The 21,725-nt window shown below is 36.1% G+C and overlaps 1 protein-coding gene across 3 annotated transcripts; it reads left to right on the top strand.

Annotated features, from left to right (window-relative positions):
- The first annotated feature begins 2,818 nt into the window (after window positions 1-2,818).
- Window positions 2,819-18,502, top strand: LOC106058947 (monocarboxylate transporter 12-B-like). 3 transcript variants are annotated; one of them, XM_056012985.1, is made up of 10 exons: window positions 2,819-3,063; window positions 3,856-3,977; window positions 6,401-6,563; window positions 9,034-9,150; window positions 10,611-10,754; window positions 11,784-11,941; window positions 12,929-13,029; window positions 14,851-15,356; window positions 16,361-16,639; window positions 17,574-18,502. In XM_056012985.1, exons 2-10 carry the CDS (start codon window positions 3,858-3,860, stop codon window positions 17,711-17,713), a joined length of 1,728 nt encoding a protein of 575 aa, XP_055868960.1. In that variant the 5' UTR covers window positions 2,819-3,063; window positions 3,856-3,857; the 3' UTR covers window positions 17,714-18,502. The 3 variants fall into 3 exon arrangements, with proteins under 3 accessions (XP_055868960.1, XP_055868961.1, XP_055868962.1); XM_056012986.1 differs by lacking the exon at window positions 2,819-3,063 and adding an exon at window positions 3,110-3,767; XM_056012987.1 differs by lacking the exon at window positions 2,819-3,063 and having other exon boundaries at window positions 6,401-6,559.
- The last annotated feature ends 3,223 nt before the right edge of the window (window positions 18,503-21,725 follow it).

Genomic DNA, 21,725 nt, shown 5'->3' with positions numbered 1-21,725 from the left:
TTTTATCAAGCAGCGTACATTTGTTTCGTTTGTCGTAGCTCATGCACTTCTCTCCCTTGCTACACCGACTCACGTGACGCTCCTGTCATACTAGAGAAACAGAAATGTTCATAATTATTAACTATTGTTTCTTTTACAACCTGTGACACTGGCCATAACACAAGTCAGCTTTTGGCTTAAGCAATTAGTTTGCAAAATGTTTTTAGGCACACTTACTGAGGGCGTTTTGAATACACACACACACACAGACATACAAACAAGCAGAGTAGGAGATAACAGAAGAACAACACTGACTTACTCTGCTGTCTGTGTGCCTGTAATACAACCACTACGACATAACCCCTTTAGTTCTTTGATAAGTGCTGACCTACATAGTCGCATTCTATCCACAATATCGAACAAAGGTCCCACTTTACTGGTGTTGGTGACAGTGGCGTACCAAGAGGTGGGCTGGTGGGTAGCCGCTTCGGGCACCGGAGCATAGGTGAAGCGAATTACTACATAAATTAATCTTCTGTCGTTACCTTTGTTAACTTGGTTTACATTATATGTAAATTTTGTTATTTTTGTAACTGTTTGTGCGAATTTGAATTACATACACTATTGTGAGATGGTTGGTTGGGGGACATCCACAGGCCTTTGCTGCCCTCAGGCGTCTAGCACCCTTGGTACGCAGTTGCTAGTTTGTTTGTAAGTAAAGTAAAAGTAAAGATCCTCTTTCAGACCTTTGTTATCTATGGGGCAGATGATGTTAAGGTCATTTGTTTCTTTGGCCAAGAGTTAACGAGAAGGATGCAATGTGGCCACCACAACGACCAACCGCCTTCAATTTTCCCTAACTAATGTCAGGTGCCTATTAGGGCTGGGAGGACTCAGAGGCGCCCTAAAGATGCCGAAATTAATAATCCCTGTGTTCACCAGGATTCGAACCCGGGACCCACGGATAGAAAGCTAAGCGCTTTACCACTTAGCCACCGCACCTCCGTTATATTTGTAGCCTACCTTGAAATTAGCACCTTGCCTGAACGTCGCTAGTAGAGTGAAGTTGTCTTTGAAAAATAAGGATTTCCCCTAACGCTAATGCTTGACCATCCGTAGCAATAAGCAACATTTTCAGGTGATTCCCCAAGCATGCTAGGACATAGTTTAACTATACCATTTAGAGTAAGGGAAATGCAGAAGATAAACTAACTATTTAACATCTTATTTTAAAGGGAACAAAAATTAGGTAATTAAAGAAAAAGAAACGCGAGGGAAGGGGGCGCAAAAATGACCCAATAAGTTCCTAACGAATAACCACGTAGTTAAATTTAATACAACGAAACTATTATATAAAATTGTGTTAAAATTAAAAGTTGCTACGCGTAACAAATGTTACTTCGGTATTTTAAAACTATTTATTGAAACTTCAACAGTAAACATAGTTTACTTTATGCAATTTTACTACCACTTTGAGACTGATTAACAACATAAATTTTCACAAATGATAGATGATTTAGAAAATGAAGCAAGTGTGGGCCCGTATCTTATGCTCACTGTGAGAACATTTAAGATTTGATTCGTTCTCAAAATAGGTCTTCAACTACTTTCCCTGGACCTCAAAGACTTCTGGTCCTGATATGGATCGAAACCAGTCAGTATAGAAGGCCTGAACACTGACCTGCGACGTCACAACCTGTGGGTGGTTTAGACCAATAGCTCGTTGCCACGTCACAGGTCTGTACGACGTGATTGACAACGAGCTATTGGTCTAAACTGCCCACAGGTTGTGACGTTGTAAGTCAGTGTAGAAGTCTTCTATGACGAAAGGTCTCGTAAGGATGGTCTAGTTTCGTGTCTGATGTTCCTTGACACTACAGCTTCTCTTCAATAAAACTCTCTGTTAAGATTCTAATTCAAACTGAGCTTCCATGACGTAAAGCCGACACGCTAGCCACTGAGCTTTCACTTTCACCTTTACCTATCCGTTAGTCTGTTGGACCGTTGGGGCACCACACAAGATCTGTCAACCCTCTTTCTCCATTTCTCTCTGTCTTTGGCCTTGGATAGAATCTCCCTCAATGACAGGCCCGTCCATTATTTTATGTTGTCTTCCCATCGCTTTCTCTGTCTGCCTCTTCTTTTTTTTTTCCTGGTACTTTTCCCTGGAGGAAGGTCTTTGCGAGCCCCGAAGACCTTGTAATAAGGCCATAGAGTTTTAGTTTGCGTTTTCTACAATAGTTAGCAGATCATCGTGGAGTCCAATCGCTGTAGCTAACCGTCTCTAATCTCTAGGTTTGTGATGCAATCTTTAAATGTGATACTTAGGATACTTCTGTAGCATCTTAATTCCATTGCTAGGATCCTCCTCTCTAGCTCTGCAGTCAGCGTCCAAGACTCGCAAGCATATAAAAATATGGCAATGACAAGAGAGCGCATCAGTCTGATTTTGGTGTTAAGGGCTATGTCTTTGTCTTTCCATATTATTGCACTAAGCTTTACGAGCACTTAAACTTGTTCAAATTTTTAGCTAACGATCTAATTCTCTAAATAAAGCTTATCTCCCTTTAGCTAGTACTGTCTCTACAAAGCCATCATGCTGACAATCCGAATAGCAAACCGCACTATCATGCAGCCATCCAGGTTTATATTGAACCGACTTTAAGATAGAACAGAATTTGACAAGCACTGACACTGTCAAGATTCTACTTCGACCTTTGTTGTAACATGAAATGCTCTGGCGACACATTTCTCTCGTATTCTGTGGTCAATTATAATCACGAACAATTAGTGTGCACATTGTGCGTTGACCCGGATAAGCACCGCGCTAACACACAATCACCGTGTAGCTACGTCAAAGCCTAGTGGGTTTGAGCATAAAAGGGAGGTAATAGAAAAGACGCAACAACAAGGGCGGTAATTGCAATTTTATTAATGTAAGTAAGATGTGTACATGACTACTACGCAAACCAAACGTCAGAGCCTCCAATAAATATAAGTACGTATTGATATCATGTGTCCTATAGGTAAGAATGACTTGAAACAGGACAGGCAAGTTGATAACAAAATTGAGATAACACCGAGGTAAGCTTCACTTGTAATATTTGTCTTTTTTTTTTTTTTATTTTATGTAACGCCAAGGCCTATGGTTACTTATTGTACTCACTGATTCTACATAAGTTTTGTCAGTAACTCACTTTCTTCTCTCGCCCATGCGTGGCCTACATTTCCCAGATCTGCTTAGTCACTGCATCAGGTGACAGTCCTCTGGGCATGTGAAAGCTTACTTTAACCCCATTAAACACTGTAGTAATTACCTTGAAGCATAGAACAAAGTTATGAAGACAATTGTGTTTCTTTTTGTGCTTTTTTTTCTACTGATTGCGAGCATTTCAATAGAATAAAACACGAGAACTGGAGTTGTCCTTTACTCACGCATTTATATGCTTCATAGTCATTCATAGCCCACTCTTAAAATATATTTTCAATGCTGAGAGTGTTGTTTTATTTTGGATGTACCAGCTGGGAATAAGATTTTCATTTATTTTAAAGGACGCATGAACTTTACCTCTTTTTTATTTGTTTGTTCTCAAAAGTATATAACTTTGTTGATTCTCTTGTAGTCTTCCGTATGTTCTCTTTGATAATAAGAACAGTTCTTAATAAACATTTTTAACGAACAATCAAAAGATGTTTTGACAATAACCATTAACCGAAAAAGACGAAATGTTGACGCTGTAGCTGTGACAACAAAAACTTTCTATGGATAAAACCGATTGCGTAATAAAGTAAGATATAAACTATATTATGATATAAACTATATTAAGATATAAACTACATTCGGACTAACCAACGTGGTGTATATATTTATATCAGATATGGGGAAAGAGGACCTGTCCAGTTCTGATCACTATCAGAGTCAGGAAGAATTTTTAGACAGGGCAGATGTCCAACTAACACCGGACCAGATCGGCGCAGCTGGAGTTCCTGGTGAACACGTGAGTGTAATAAACTAATTGATGTATAGGTCAGTTTCATTTGATTAGGAGAGTGAATGAAATCTCAACAAAGAAACAAACACAAACATGGACATAATTTCATCTTCATAACTATAAATATGCTTTTTAAGATTTATTTACAAGGCAATGTATGGCCTTCTTTCGCGAACCGACTATTGATGATCTCATAGACATGATATCGGTTATGACCCGAACTACATCGTCCACACAGCAGTTCCATCGACACAGCGGATGTGTCTAGAGGTGCCGATACAATTTGGAATCAGCGACTTCGAGGGTTCTGCATTGTGTAGCGCTGTGTGCTACAAGCTGCCTTAGGGTGGCCGGCTCCTGATTTATCGTCAGGGTTTACTCTCAAAGCCCCTACATACAAGAACGCGGCCATGAACAAGCAGGGCGTCAGTCTGATCCACCTTCGGTAATAACATTCTTGAGAAACCGAAAAAAAAGTAGTAAATAATATTTATGCAAATTTTTGAAGAAAGGGAGTAGATTAAAGAAAATATAAAATAGACACTCAAGAGGCACAAATTGATAGTTGAAGGATTTATGGCTGATACTAAGATATTTGATAACGTTTTTACAAAGCTTATATCAATTCACTCTATCTGTCTGGTAAAAAGTTTGTACACGTTATTTCTCCCACATCCAATCTCGGATCAAGCTGAAATTTTGCACAATTATTTCTTTTACCTGGCAACAAAAAAAAAATAGTTAATTAACTATTGGTATTTAATTATTTGGTTTGTTATCTCAAACGAGGGAAATTACAAGAGACTGAAGTGTTGGTATAAGCTGAAATATGTCGTCGTCTCAGTCGCAGTGAACCCAACATGAAAAATAGGGCCACACTATAGAAACAATACATAACTATATGACTTCCATTTGCATAGAAGCCTAAGAAGGCTTGAGTCATGAGTTTAAATTCAGGTCGTAGCCCCTTTTTTTATTTTTATAAATGCTTTTGTTTTGTTATTCTAGAGCTATTACAAATTTCATTACACGACAGATCAAATGTAATTGAAACAACTATGCTTAATATAAGCTTTGTTATTTCAAAATGATTTTTTACAAAGCTTTTATCAACTCTGTCTGTCTGGTAAAAAGTGTGTACACGTTATTTATCCAACACCCATTCTCGGATCAAGCTGAAAATTCGCACAATTATTCATTGACATAGACAAAACAAGAATCAATTTTAAACAAGGTTACAAAGACAGTTTGTGTGGAAACACAAACTCAAAATCGGCCCCCGAAGTGGTCCACCCAGACAGGTAAAAAGGCAGGTTTCAATATTTTCAGAAAGAAGATCAGAATGAAATTCTATCAAAGACAAATGACAGAGAAGAATGGAGAAAGAAGGTTATGTGGTGCCCCAGCGGTCTGCAGACCAAAGGATGAGGGTGTACCTATGGCATATATGATATGATAATATGAAAAACTACTTATTAATTGCTGTTCTAAATTATGTCCAACTTATATGCATACTAAATAAATCTTTTTCTCTTAAAAAAAAGTAAACATTTTTTTTTTGTAAATGTAGTATTTACTATAACAGAACTTACTTAACTTAGCAATACAAATGTAAAACAACAATTTTGTTTGACAAAAAATCTAAAACCGTTTGCATAAATGTGTTAAAAATATGGTAACAGTAGTTTCCCCTACTAAGGGGCCTCCCTGTTTGTTACTATATATAGTGAATAGTTGTAAAAGTGGTGTATTTTTATGAAAAAAAAACTGCTTGCATGAGTGATTTAAAAAATTAGATTTTTCCCTTTCAGAAAAGAAAAAAAGGTACCCGTTGCATCAGAACTTAGAATAGCCTAAAATATTGTGATGTCGGATTTTCACTATCTTTTCTAGTTTACGAGATGTAAACGGGACGGACGGACGGACATTCCACACAAAAACTAATAGCGTCTTTTCACCTTTCGGGGGCTGCTAAAAAGCAACCAATTAGACAATTAATTACAAGTAATTCCTTATTTTGATTAATACCAACAAGGGAAACTAATACTTCAGTATTCACAGATATTACAAAATGTGTTGGGTTTAGTCCCCTTGTTGTTATTGTTTATTTAATTATTATTTGATTGTTAACCCTATTTCTCCCTCACGCATTCTCCGATCAAGTTGACACTTTAAACAATTATTTATTGTACCTAACAAAACTTGAATCTATAAGCAAAATATATTTAATTAGACATTTGACTAATGGTAATTAATCATTTTGTTTGGTATCGAATAAGGGAAATAACTTGTAAATTATTGGTAGATATAGTTTTAAAGATTGAGTTCTTCCCCTTTAGATAAGCTTTTTATTTAAAAAAAAAAAAAAGGATTTTTTTACAATTTTTCTTGTAATATTTTCTTGTTATACTGTGTTGGGAATCTGACAGACAGATACAAGTCAAAAGAATGACACCATCGAGGCGAAAGATGAAGAAGGAAACGAGGAGAACCAACCGGAAACAGGAAAAAGTAGTGTGCTACAGAAGGCTCCAGACGGTGGCTATGGATGGGTGATAGTTGCAGCCAGTTTCTTCCATCATATGATAGTAGGTAAATTAAAAACAAGAATTACGTTTTAATTGTATTCAGGTACTACCACATGCGAATTGTCAGACGATTAGCTTTTCTATTTGGTATAACAATAATAATTTATGGAGGTTTTTTTTTTTTTTTTTTTGGGGGGGGGGGGATTTTCATACCATTATCTACCTGTAATAACATTTTGATTTTTAAGATCCGCTTAAGAATCCTTAGCAAGTTTTGGTAACAGAAAAAAAGAGATAGAAATATGGAGACATCTGGGGGTGATATAATGGAACCTCAAGAAAAACAAGAGAAAATGAAGATTGGGAAAGCTTGTGAAGCTTCTAAGGCATAGGCGTAGCAAAAGGAGGGAGTACTGTAAATCACATCTCGGATGCCATATTCAGAGGAGCACCACACGTCGAAGCTCATTAAAAGATTTTGAAGACAGATATGATTTTTATATTTTATTTTAAACTGTGTCTACAAACATCTGGACTTACCGAACACTTATGTAAGATTGTTCTTTATTGATTTCTCATCAGCTTTTAACACTATACAACTTCATTTACTCATTGAAAAGATGAAAGCGTTGCAGATTAGTCCATACATAATACTATGGGCTAATGAATTTTTGACCCAGAGAGCTCAGAGGGTTAGGGTAAACAATGTTATATCTAATGAACGCATAGTTAACACAGGGGCGCCCCAGGGGGCTGTGACATCGCCTTTGTGGTTCATTTTGTACACCAATGATTTTCAATCCGATAGTTCTTGTTGCTCCTTCACAAAATTCGCTGATGATGCGGCTCTTCTTGCCCTGCTCTCAGAGAGCTCAGACGTAAATGAGTATTTCAAAGAATTAGAACACATTGAAGAATACTGTAAAGATAATTTTTTATTATTAAATGTAAAAAAAACCAAAGAAATGATAATCGATTTTCGCAGGGACAAGAAGGAAAATGATATTGTTTCTGTAGCTGGAGAGACTATTGAAATTGTGCAAACCTTTAAATACCTTGGTACTATCCTAGACAATAAACTAAATTTTACTGCAAATACTGATTATATCAGCAAAAAAGGGCAGCAAAGATTACGACTACTAAGAAAACTGTCCTCGTTTAATGTTAGCGAAAAGGCCTTGGCTATGTTTTATCACGCTCACATCTGCAATGTTTTCAGTTTCAATATCACTGCCTGGTATGGCAATCTGAGCATTAAAAATAGGAATAAACTTAATAGAATCCTCAATGCTGCTGGCAAAATCATTGGCAAAAAACAAACCCCATTTGGGCAGTTGTTTGAGACAAACATCTATAAAAAAGCTAACAAGATCCTTGAAATAAAGAATCATCCTTTGTGTCAGGATTTTGTGATTTTACCATCACAAAAGAGATACAAGACACCGATAGCAAAGACAAACAGACACAAACACTCTTTTGTTCCCCTGGCAATCAAATCATTAAATAAGAACAATCTGGTACAAACTTTGTCACATGTAAATTATGAGTGAGTCTGGTGTGAATGTACACTTTGGTTTCTTATAGTTATAATGTTTTTTGTTTGGTAATGCACAAATTGTAAGACAAATTTCCTTACGGATAATAAAGATTATTATTATTATTATTATTATGATTAGGGCCTGAATAATAATATTTCTGAAAAATATATTTTTAACTGACAAAGGTGTGTACATGTATATAATTACTTATTTGGTTTGTGGATGTATTTATAAATAACCGTTATGCTCTAAATTTCATTCTACAAGAGACTCGCGTTTTATCTGATGCACTATCCCAGTGCAGAGTATATACATATGTTTTATCACAACTTTTCCATGGACATTATTTTCATTGAGTTGGTTTTTCATTATAAACATCTTTTAGTGTTAAAAGAGAACAGTATACGGGTTAGCGTTCGATAAAGTAAGGACATAAACAACAACAATATATAGGTCTCTCTCTATGTATATATATATATATATGCAAATTAGAATAGTTTAAATTTTTTTTTCTTGTTTTTTTTTTTTTTTTTTTTGTGTTGTTCAAAATTTGTACCCATTGTTTCTCAAACCGTTGGACTCCATGCAGTAAAACGCCTGTCCCCGTAGCTTACAGACCCACTCGTCTGATAAATCGGTGAGGCGTCAATGTAATTTTATTTTAAGAAATCGACATTATTAAAAGATTGAAGAACGTTTTTCTAGGTCTTCTTAGAGCACACTGGGCGTATTAGTGAATAAATAAGGTACTGATCTTTTATCTTTATAGTAATTGTTTGAAAAAAAATGTACCAAAGGGTTAGATTTTCCGTTTTGAATAATTCAATGTTGGGTTTTATGTTAGAAAATCTTGCCTCAAAACAACTAATTACACTTTTCATCCTTTCTGTTTCTCATCATCATTATTTCCCGTAATGTTTCTCATTTGTGCATGTCTTTCTCAATGATTTTTTCCATCCTCAATGTCTTAGCCCTGAAATCGTTGTTTTTGTTTAGGTGGAATAGGTCGCAGCGAAGGCTTGTTCTTCTTACAGTATCAGGAAAGGTTTGGCTCTAGCGCTCAAATGACTGCCTGGCCTATGTCCCTCATGTCAACCCTCAATTTCTGCATGGGTAAGCACGTTTTTTTTTATTCAATGGCAGAGCAGATACGTATATTAAATTAAATTATAGCTTTTATATAGCACCACTTTCATGCTTATAGCATGCTCAGAGCGCTATGGTCCAATCTCATTTGTGGAGAGGTATCTGGGAGAAGGTTTTCCGTGCTGCCTTTAGGCGCTCAGTAAACACAAATCTGCTCAAGTCGGGTGTCGAATATCGAGCCCACTTCATACGCAGATAAGTCAAGTTCAAGCGTACTTAGCTTCTCGACCATGCATCCATCAATGATTACTGTCTACTATCATGACATTTATTTGTAGGATGCTTGTAGGCATATCAAATGTACGCAGCATTACAGTCCGAAGACCGGACTATCAACAATTACAGGAACTGGGAAGTAAATGCGAACGTGATATAATATGATGTTTATTTACATAAAAAAGAATACAACGTCCGTTCATGAAGATAATAGATAAATATAATGTACACAGATTTTAATTCAATACATATCTATATATATATACTTTGTTCACTTTGTAACTTCACGTGTAAACAAGGTCATATTACTAAGACCATTACTTGACTTCACAAAACTTATCTCATCAACTTTCACGCTCAGTATTCATAAAATTCACTGTTGTACTATTCGTACCTCTTCTAACCATCTTTTTGCTGCTGAGCTGTCAGCTCTTTTGCAGACTGTGCCAAGGAAAAATAGTGTGCTGTTTTCTTCAGTTGTTCAGCACTGCTGTAAAGAGTCTTGGTTATGTTGGGATGAAATGGTAGTAGGGTCTGCCTAAAGTGGATTAGGAGGGGGCATTCAAAGAGAATATGGTTTATGGTTTCATAAGGGGTGGGCCTGTGTCTACAAAGGGGTAGGTGTGTGGGATTTATTTTGTTCAGATGGTAATTTAATAGATGTGCGTGTCCTGTTCTTAATAGAAAGATTGTAGATTGCTCTTTGCGGGGGAAGAAAGTTAATACTGACCAGTTTGTTTGGCATGGTCATTTCTTTGTACATGGCTCTGCCTGTGTTTCCTGATGCCCATTAGTTGAGCCACTCCTTTTTGTGGTTGTTGACTATTATTGACCTTAGGGTGAGGTAGTTAACACGTCTATCTGGTTGTTCCATAGATGATCCTGCCTTTGATGATTTTTTATCCGGCTTTTCATTTCCCATGATCCCAAAATGTCCAGGGATCCACTGTAATGATATTTAATTTAATTTTGGCATCATCTGATGGAATAAGTACAATAAGTGCAATAAGTTAACTATTTCATCTGTGATTATGTAAACAAAAAATAATTCCTTTAGTATAACAATTTATTTAGCAGTATAGTTAACTATCCAGATTTAACTTTTAACACAGCATAAAAATAATTCAGGAAAAAAAATTATTCTCAAACTGTGGAAAGGAAAACAATACTGAGACTTACCTATAATTCTTTGTTGTTGTTGTTTTTTTCAGGGCCGATCACAGGAGCTCTGGTGAGTCGTTACAGTGTGAGGACCACTCTGATAATGGCAACATTACTGACGTCCACTGGTTTACTTCTGAACGGCTTAGCCCCCAACGTCTACTTCTTATATTTCTCTACAACTCTTCTAGGAGGTAAGCCTGGACGAGCAATGTCTAATGTCAATAAATCAATCACCTAAATCCGACTGAGGAGTAGAAATAAATGAACATCCATTACCATTAAACAAGCAAAAGAATAAAGAATTAAAAAAATACAAATCTTATCTAAGGGAAAGAACCATTAGCTACTGCCATTTATCTTAAGAATGCAGGATTTAACTCCCTTCCTGCTGTATTAAACAAAATAGTTAATTACTACTAATGGATAAACTAATAGGTTGATTTTTTTTATTGATACATGTATAGTCATATATTAATAATTTTACAAAATTTCAACTTGATCCGAGAATGGGAAGAGGGAGAAAAACAGACAACGAGAATAAATCCATATATACATCCACATCTTTCATAAAATAGTATTTATTCACCTATTTTCAATATAAAAATATTAATTGACTAATTGTTTATTCTTAAATTGATTTATGTTCGGTCAGGTGCAATGAATAATTATGCAAGGTTTCAACTTGATTCGAGAATGGGTGAGGGAGAAATAACATGTACAAACTTTTACCGGACAGACAGAGGGAGTTCATATAAGTTTTGAAATAAAAAAAAATTGTGTCAAATATTGAACTATGTGAACAATATGAAATGGAAAATGTATAAGCTACTTCAGAGCGCTAAATATAAAAAAGATGCCTTAAATCCTGGCTGTGTCCTACACACAAAATAATAAATAAATAACTGCAATGTACTATTCTTACATAAGACATTTCGTCTTGATGCTCAGTTTCTTTTCCTCATCTGATGCGCTTATACTTCCGGAGGTCGCAAACTCGTAAAAAAACAATACGATTAGCACGCAATCATAATTTTCTTTTATATGGTTTCTACATCAATCAGTGCAATATTAAACGTGTTTCATATAGGTCAGACGACCACTTGCACTGAAATTAACGATTATACGAAATTATCTCTTTTGCATTTTATCATAGGCGTGTGAGAAATTTAAAAAATAAAGTTTATATTATTAATGGTAACAATGATATTTTTTTATGGCAGGTTTTGGTCGAGGCCTAATGTCCACTGTACTTCTGATCAATCTTTATTTCGACAAACATCGAAGTCTCGCTCATGGCTTGTCATCTTCGGGAGTTGGCTTTGGCGCTTTCGCCATCGTCCCGCTAGTTCAGTTTCTCTTTGAGATGTATGGCTTTATGGTGAGCTGTGTACCTCGTGTCCTTTCGTATAGTTCATAATATCAAAAATGTCTTCCTATTATAGCAACAGCTTAACAGAAATGGTTTTTTATTGTCATTTTACTTTAGATTTTTTTCCTTGAAGATTTTTCTTGATTGGAGCTGTTCACGATAAACTAAGCAATGTCAAGGACGCTAAATTGATCTTCAAACTTGACAACTGAATAAAAGTCCCAAAATGAAGAGTTTCAATACATGTATTCTGTTGCTCTTCATTGTACATCAAAACAATCATTTCAACTATCAACACTTCCCGCCATTGTTCTACACCGGATACACCAAAAGGATTGCTATTTATAGGTTTTTTCGCCATGTACGAAAATCTCCAATGGAAATGAAAATGCACATCGAGAAGCTTCACTCGATCTTTTCATGCCCCTAAAAGAGCCTCACTCGATCTTTTCATGCCCCTAAAAGAGCCTCACTTGATCTTTTCATGCCCCTAAAACTTTATTTCATCTTTTCATGCTCTGAAAGAGCCTCAGTCGATCTTTTCATACCCTAAAAGAGTCTCACTCGATCTTTTCATGCCCCTAAAACTATATTTCCTTCTTTCATGCCCCTAAAAGAGCCTCACGATCTTTTCGTGTCCCTAAACCTTTATTTCATCTTTTCATGCCCCTAAAAGATCCTCACTCGATCTTTTCATGCCCTTAAACCTTTATTTCATCTTTTCATGCCCCTGAAAGAGCATCACTCGATCTTTTCATGCCCCTAAACCTTTATTTCATCTTTTCATGCCCCTAAAAGATCCTCACTCGATCTTTTCATGCCCCTAAACCTTTATTTCATCTTTTCATGCCCCTAAAAGATCCTCACTCGATCTTTTCATGCCCCTAAAAGAACCTCAATAGATCTTTTCATGCCCCTAAAAGTTTACATTTTTAAAAAGAGTTTTTTTTTCTTATCCAATGAAGTAAAAATACGTTTTTCTGTGTGTTTTCTCAGGGAGCATTTTTGGTCATCGGGGCTTTGGAGCTGAACGGACTGGTCACGTCAATGCTGTTCAGACCACTCAGAATGCATCTCAAGTTCCTCAACGCTGAGAAGTAAGTGTTTAGATGTCTTTCCGTCTGACCTAACGTCCATATTTGTCATTCTATTGTTGTTGGCTTCCTTCAGTCGTAGAACGACTATGGATCATCCCAAACACTTCCTCATGTGGCTGTGGAGCCCTGTGTTGGAGAGACACTCCCGTCCACAAATATCGCAGGTTAAGGTGACTTTCGCTTCGGTGGTAGAGGAGCTGGCCTTATTTCGCACTGTACGTTTTTCTTTCAGAGCTGAGGCCCATGTTCTTTCGCTGTCTATAGCTTTCTTGGTCACTATCTCTCTCCATCTGTTGCAGTCTAGAGCTATTTCTTCCCAATGGTCAGTATTGATGTTCACTGATTTGAGGTCCCGTTCTATTACATTTATGTAAAGGAGATGGGAGCGACCAGTTTTTCTTGAGCCAGTCGCGAGTCATCCGGCGAACATTTCCAAGCCAGCGCAAGCGGCGTTGTCTGAGGGCTGTAAAGATGCTTGGAATACCTGCTCGCGCAAGGATCTTAGTATTGCACATTTTTTCTTTCCATTTATTTCTTTATTTGGATTTTGGACTTCATGACTAAAAAGCTGAAAAACCACGTTTCGCGAAAATAATTTTTTTTAAAATGGAGAAAAATACAGACAAATCGTAATATGACTGCAAACACTTGAACACTAATTGTTTAACTGATATTAAAGAAAAATCTTTTTTTACTTAATCGCTAGTAATGAGCTCAATGCTTTCTGATAAGTATCAAAAACTTCTTCAACTTTGTAAATGAACTTCTGGAAAGTCCAAACAGTATATCTGGTAGATTTGCAAAAGTTCTTTCACAGAAATTATCATTTACGGTTTGTCAGGTTCATAGTGATCAGATAAGATTGGCAACTAGTACAAATTATTTGCTACTTTTGTTTTGCCAATTTGAACTTTCATTTGGAAGGATCAGATTGTTTCAGACATAGTCATGTTACATTTGATCCATGCAGTGACGCTTTTAATTATTTGTAATTCTTGTGGCAGTATCTTTGTTACTAATATTCGTCGATGAATCACATCTGTACCTGTTTTTACCTTAAAGTACTGGGTATCCTGTCGACAAAGCTTGGAAGTTGAGTATCAAAATGACATTGCATTTGTTTCGGCTACATAGATTCGGTTTATAGAACTATTTTACAAATAACGCACTGGGATTTTTCAATTTCTTCTTAAACTATTGAAGTCAAACCATATTGAATTTATCTTCTCTTTTCTTAATGTTGTTTTGTGCAAGAACCATTGTCATGGGGTGTTCCCTAATGAAAATACTATCTTCAATAACATTTACTATTAAGCGATGACGTATTTTTAACTTTAACTTTCGCTTTTTCATTTCATCACGACGTCATCATTGAAATAATATCTATGATTCCACACTAGTGTTAAGTTGCGGTATGCATTACTTTACATTAATTTAAACTGTTAAAAATTGTTATGCTGTGACCATTAAAATGTTTCAGATCATTCTGAGTCAGTTGTCTAAAACATCTATCCTAGAATGACAATAAAACATTATAACTTCTAATTGGGAAAAAGAGCTTGTACAATATCGAGTTTTAAACGTTAGAATATACAAAAAAACAATCTCTATTTTCGATGGTCTTAGGCGACACCTGGCAAATCATCAATCGACCCCCAAAGGTGTCGCGATCCACAGGTTGAGAACCCTTGCGTTAAGGAAAAAGTTTGAGAAACACCCTAAGTAAGAAATTGTTGCCTTCTAAGAAACCTTGTGCTAAAAGACTTTTTTAAAAATATTAGTTTTTATTATTATTTTAAAAATATATAAATCATTATTTAGGCTGTACAAGAAAAGACTTACTAATGCCGAGGAAGGTGTTGCATTGTCTAGAGTTCAGGACGACAGTGATGACATGGTCGTCACAGAATCCAGCCAGCTGGGAAAATGTGGCAATGGTGGAAACTTCTCCGGCCCATCTGATGCATTCATCAAGGACGACGATGTAGAGTCTTTACAGTTGCAAGATGAACATGAAGTAAGCACATCGATGCGAGATAGGTCGCGCCACAGGAAAAACTGCTGCCAATCTTCTCTGGCCGTCTGCTTCCCTGTGGAGCACAAGAGAAAGGGAACAGAGAAAGGTGCTGAGACCTTCCACTGGCACCTGCTGAGGAACATCCCGTTCCTGGTTTTCTGCTTTAGCAACACATTCTTTCTGATTGCCTTCAAGACGGCCTTCACCTTTCTGCCTTCCATGGCCATCTCAAAAGGTTTGACAAAAACAGAGGCGGCTTTGGTGCTGACTATATCCGGTGCGTTGGATACATTTGGAAGAATAGCTATTGGTGGGTCTAAATATTATATGTATTTATATAAATAAATAGATCATAGATGTATATATAAGACTGTATTTATTTAAATACATATATGTCTGTGTGTGTGTATTTCAATTCCTTCGTTAAAAAAAGTATTTTTTAAGAACAATTTTGTTTTTATTAGGTCCAATGGAGTATGGTGGCTAAACTTCAGTGCCATAGAGTGTTATAAGTTCTGAGTTTGAATCCCGATGCTATATAGTTCTCTTGAGATTTAACATTGTCACAACATTAACAAGCAACTTTGACCATTGGCCTTGACCATTTTAGTAGAGAACCAGACAACTGAGTAATAATAGAGTCAAGTTCTAGGGCTTACTTTTTTTATTGGCTCACGCAATTATTGGGTCTAGAAGTTACAGAGTCTAGTTCTAAGTGTTACATTTTCTTGGCTCACGAAGGTACAGAGTCTAGTTATAGGTTTCACTTTTTTCTTAGCTTAAGAAGGTACAGAGTCTAGTTCTAAGAGCTACTTTTTTCTTGGCTCAAAAAGCTACAGAGTCTAGTTCTAAGTGTTACTTTTTTCTTGGCTCAAGAAGTTACAGAGTCTAGTTCTAAGTGTTACTTTTTTCTTGGCTCAAGAAGTTACAGAGTCTAGTTCTAAGTGTTACTTTTTTCTTGGCTCAAGAAGTTACAGAGTCTAGTTCTAAGTGTTACTTTTTTCTTGGCTCAAGAAGTTACAGAGTCTAGTTCTAAGTGTTACTTTTTTCTTGGCTCAAGAAGTTACAGAGTCTAGTTCTAAGTGTTACTTTTTTCTTGGCTCAAGAAGTTACAGAGTCTAGTTCTAAGTGTTACTTTTTCCTTGGCTCAAGAAGTTACAGAGTCTAGTTCTAAGTGTTACTTTTTCCTTGGCTCAGGAAGCTACAGAGTCTAGTTCTAAGTGTTACTTGTTTTCTTGGCTCATGAAGTAACTAAATAAACACTCGTCATTATAACTAAAGCTTTATCCTATTGTTTTTATGTTTGCTTTGCAGGCTTTGTGATGGACATCCCCGCATGCCGGCCACTTCGCCCATACGTCTTCAACATGCTGCTCTTCTTCATTGCCGTAGCGTCCTGCGTAATTCCCTCGCTGGACAGCTTCGCCATGTACTGCGTGGTCAGTGGCGCCTACGGATTCATGACCGGGGCTTTCATCTCTCAAAAAATGGTGGTGCTTGTGGACATTCTGGGCAGAGAGGTCATGCCTAGTTCTCTGGGCATTAGTAAATTCTTTCAAGGGATGGGGACTCTCGTGGGTCCCCCTTTTGCAGGTAAGAGTTGTGTTGGCTAAGACAACAATGAAGCTTGAACAACATCATTGTGGTTAAAATTTAATAAAATACTCTGAAAGACACAAAGATAAAGGCACATTCCTCGTCCCATATGCTAGGACAAATTTGTACAAAAGCTCCTTCTTCCCTAGCGCTATTAGAGCATGGAATGGGTTGCCTGAACTAGCCAGGAAAACCAGTGACTTGGCGGAGCTTAGGTCAATGGTTATGCATGACTAAATGCATGACGCGTAGGACGTAGGCTAATCATCTTCTTTTTTGAAGTAACGTCTGTATCATATAAAATAAGATTAATCTTAGCAGAGGCGGTCAGTGCGCGGGGCCCTGGGAGAGTGCCATATCAGGGTCGCGAATATTTCTACCATGGGCTGAAGGTGACAAAAGAACAAAATATTTTCTTTATCCACCCTCCTCCTCCTAAGGTGTGCATAGACTAATTAACTATTGGTAATTAATTATTTCAATTTAGAGTGGTGAAGTATAAAGGGGACTAATTAAGGTTATACCACCATTTCAGTCAATTACAAATTCTTTCTCTTGTTTGAGATACCAAACAAAATAATTTATTAACAATAGTTTATTAACTAATTGGTTAAAAAAATTTTTATTTATTATTTTATTTATGTAAAAATGTCAGCTTGATCAGAGATTGGCTGTGGGAGAAATCACGTGTACAAACTTTTTACCAGACTGACAGTTGATATAAGAAGCTTACTTTTTTTTTACCTTAGTAATAAATATTATTAAATATTATTAACAGCACAGATTTATTGTTGCTGGTCTAGATCTATTAAACATTTCAATACATGACTAATCCAAACTAATTGATACAATTACACTTCGTATAAGCTTTGGTCTTTTTTAAAAATATTGAAACTAGATTGTCAGTAAAGGTTATTGGGTCTCTCCACAGGTGCACTCCGGGATGCATTGGGTTCCTTCGACAGCTCCTTCTACCTCGGAGGAGCGTGTATGTTTGGCTCCGGCCTACTCCTGTTGCTAAGCAACGTCTTACTCAAGCTGCAGAAGTCTAAACAGAAAACAGCAAGCTGACAAAGTGATCCGTAAGGTGCTAAAAATCCCCGGTGGCTTGTAGCAGACGTAGTACGAATGGTACGGCTAAAGTTTGCTTTAATATTTGTTACAAAGTCTTTGTTGATTATACTAGCGTATTTGTGAATTATATTTCATTCTACTTGAATGTCACTCTTTAATTAAGTGAACACTGTTGCCATACATTTGTGTCTTATTGGTGCATATCTTGAACACATTATTTCTCCCATTTCCAATTTTCTCGGATGAAGTTGAAACTGAACAATTATTCATTGTCGATGATAAAACATGATTCAATAAAAAAGATTAACCAATTAATTAAATAATTAATGTTAATTAATTAATTTTGTTCTATATATAGAATAATTAATGTTAATTAATTAATTTTGTTCTATGTGTAGAAAATGGGAGATAAGTCGTGCAACACTGAGATATATTTATATGCTAGTGATTGTGCGGTTCTTTCCCTTGTATAAGTTTTTAAGTATTTTTTAAAAAAATATTTTGCTTGTATCAAATCACACTTGTCTTATCAAATACCTACGTAAATTGATGCAGATTACAGTCAAAATAAAGACATTTGAAACTTAGTTTAAGGTGTTTGTGGTAAAAGCCTCTAAAGCGAAATATTGTGTTAATTTTTTTGTATTTATTTACAAATAACAAACAACAAAAATGCTTACCAAAACCTCAATTTGTATATAATCATTTTTTATCATATTAATATTGTATTTATTTCATAATTATATTTTGTATTCTACATGGAATAAAATTTTTATATTCATTCGACTTCATAGTTCAATTAAAATGAATAATTGTGTCCAGCTAAATTAAAACATTTAAAAAAGTAAAGTAAAATCGAATCTGTATTCAGACATTGCTGACCCTATATATAAATCTAAATGGGACGGACGGACAGACGGACAGACATTTCGCACAAAACTAATAGCGTCTTTTCCCCTTTCGGAGGCCGCTAAAAAACAAATTAACCAATTAGTTACTTACGTATTGGTAATTAATTATTTTGTTTGGTATCGAATAAGGGGAGGTAATTATAGCTGGCAGATGAGGCGTTATTAGTTGAATAAGCCCCCCTTATACTTTGTGTTGAGAATTATGTTGTCGCGTAAATAACTATAAATAGATTGTTATTGATTAATTAATTTGGGTCAGTCATGTAATTAAATTTGTAATAGATCTAGACTAACAATAATAAATCTGTGAGATTTTGACAAATTGTTTTTGTTTAGCGTATTTCAAGCTTTTAGCTTTCTCAGTGCGCAAAGATCCTTAACAATGCCTGAACCAGTTGAGAAATGGGGGACGAGGAGGGGGTGGGGAGAACGAAGGGCCTAGATGTTGATAAGCACATAAACCCAGACACCAAGCAAGATCTCATTAACAAACTAGACAGTGAACTAAAAGGCCTGCACATGAACAAGGACGTGAACAACTGCTGGAATTCACTAAAAGACTGTGTACACTGTGGCTATTTGTGTTTCCTGTCAGTCGAAATGGAAGCAACAAGACTGGTTTGACGAAAATAACATGCAAATTGAACATTTGTGAAAATACAAAGCGCATCGTTGGAATCCTGCTTGCCCCCAAATTAGCGAACGCTACACTTATGCCTAAAAGAGAGGTCCAGAGAAATCCCAAACTCATGAAGGAGTCCTGGTTTAGCAGACATGAAGTCTTAAGTTCCACCAGTCCTGTCCTAGACAAACCTTAGTACAGACCACCGAAACACTTCCCAGTCTCGCTTCAGGTCACTTATCAAATTTTCAGGCAGCAGGGAAGCGTGATCGAAAGACTAAGTACGCTTGAACTTGGCTGCTTAGCTTGGCTACCTATGAGGTCCGACACAAGACTCGAGCAGAGTTGTGTTTACTGAAGCCTAAAGGCAGCACAGAAAATCTACTCCCAGATACCCCCTCTCCCCCACTCCACTCTGAGCATGCTGTAAGCATGAAAGTAGCGCTATATAAAAGCTATAATTTATTTTTTTCATAAAAATACACCACTTTTACAACTTTTCACTATTAATAGTAACAAACACGGGAGGCTCCTTTGACTATGTACCATTATTCTAAACACATTTATGCAAACGGTTTTAGATTTTTTGTCAAATTTTTTTTTTACATTTGAATTGCTAAGTTAAGTAAGTTCTGTTATATTTACTACTACATTTACACACAAAAAAATTTTACTTTTTGAAGAGAAAAAATCTATTTTGCGTGCCTATAAGTTGGACATAATTTAAAACAACAATGAATTAGAAGTTTTTTTATATTATCGCGTGAACTGCACAAACACACCTGCATTATAAAACACTGAACTAAAAAAAAAAAGGCCCACAAAAGAGGCAGTAAAGCCCCACCCCCCTCACCCTAAAAAAAAAAAAAGAGGCAAAGAAAGCCCACAAAAGAGGCAAAGAAAAGAGACTAGAGCCCAAGGATTCCTATGATGATAAAGCTAAAATTGAATAACGCAAACGCTGAGGTTTTGTTTTAGGAATAAGAGATTGTCCCTTTACAAAACAATTATAGCAATTATATATTCATTATAAGACATTAGTTAGGACAGGTTCTCATCTAACTTCACATTCACTTTCACCTATCCTTTGGTCTGTGGACCGCTGGGGCGCCACACAAGATCCGTCAACCTTCCTTCTCCATTCTTCTCTGTCATTTATCTTTGATAGAATTTCATTCTGATGTTCTTTCTGAAAATATTGAAACGTGCCTTTTTACCTGCCTGGGTGGACCACTTCGGGGGCCTATTTTGAGTTTGTGTCTCCACACAAACTGTCTTTGTAACCTTGTTTTTATTGATTCTTGTATTGTCTGGTTAGTTCCCCTTTTAGACCATTCGGTCTCTATTCTATATGGGTTGATGTTAAGGTCATCTGTTTCTTTGGCCAACGGTTAACAAAAAGAATGTCCTGTGGCCAGTACAACAACTAACCGCCTTTACTTTCCCTCAACTAAAGTCAAATACCCATTAGAGTTGGATTGACTCCCGAAGTTCAAAATCCCAGTCTTCATCGAGATTCGAACCCAGGACCACAGATTCGGACGCCAAGCGCTGAACCACTCGGCCACTGAGGTATAATGTAATAATTGTGCAAAATTTCAGCTTGATCCAAGATTTGGTGAGGGAGAAATAACGTGTACAAACGTTTTACCAGACAGACAGAGTGACTTGATATAAGCTTTGTAAAAGACATTGCAGTATATGTACCACCTTTTACACGCTATTGTGTTATCACACTTTATTCAGTAACAAATTTAAACAAGTAACAGTGTTATGACATTGAATTTTATTTGACACTGCAGATTCATTTAAAGAATGTAGTATACTTTTCTTTCAAGCTATCGGGACATGTGAATGTGTGTAACCTTCTTATTAGTCATCCGCTTTGAAAAAAAAAGAAATAAAGAAAACATTGGTTTACCACAACTTGCATACATTTTATTTTTAAAACTCCTCGTAATTTCTAAATCTCAACAATAAATGATTTTTATTTTATTTAAAGTATTTTCTGGCTACGTCTTCCAAAATCTACTCTCACATTTTTCTGTAACTTTATTTTATTTTCGCTTTTGCAAATAAAAAAGAGCATAATAAAAAAGAGCATTGTACTTTTGGTTCCACACCAGATCCGTCAACCTTCTTTCTCCATTCTTCTCTGTCATTTGTCTTTGATAGAATATGATCTTTGATAGATATGTATATATCACAGCTATTACAAACTCTTATGTAGCTTGATTTATTATTGAAAAAGAAAAAAAAATGCAGAGATCTGTTTATTTATTGTCTTTTGCGTGTTCTTTTTTACAAATTGTTCACTGGTTCACACATTGATTTTGGTGAGACGTGTTGGTGACTTTTACTTTTGGTGAAAAGGTTTACATAATATTGGTGCGCAAATGTTTAATTAGGCCTTTTGGCTCATAAAATCCCTCTTATGCTTACTAAGAAGTGTTTTAGTCTATTGCTGTGAGTAGTG

Source organism: Biomphalaria glabrata, chromosome 15, assembly GCF_947242115.1.
Source record: "Biomphalaria glabrata chromosome 15, xgBioGlab47.1, whole genome shotgun sequence".
NCBI lineage: Eukaryota > Metazoa > Mollusca > Gastropoda > Planorbidae > Biomphalaria > Biomphalaria glabrata.
This window is presented reverse-complemented; position numbering and strand designations above follow the sequence as displayed.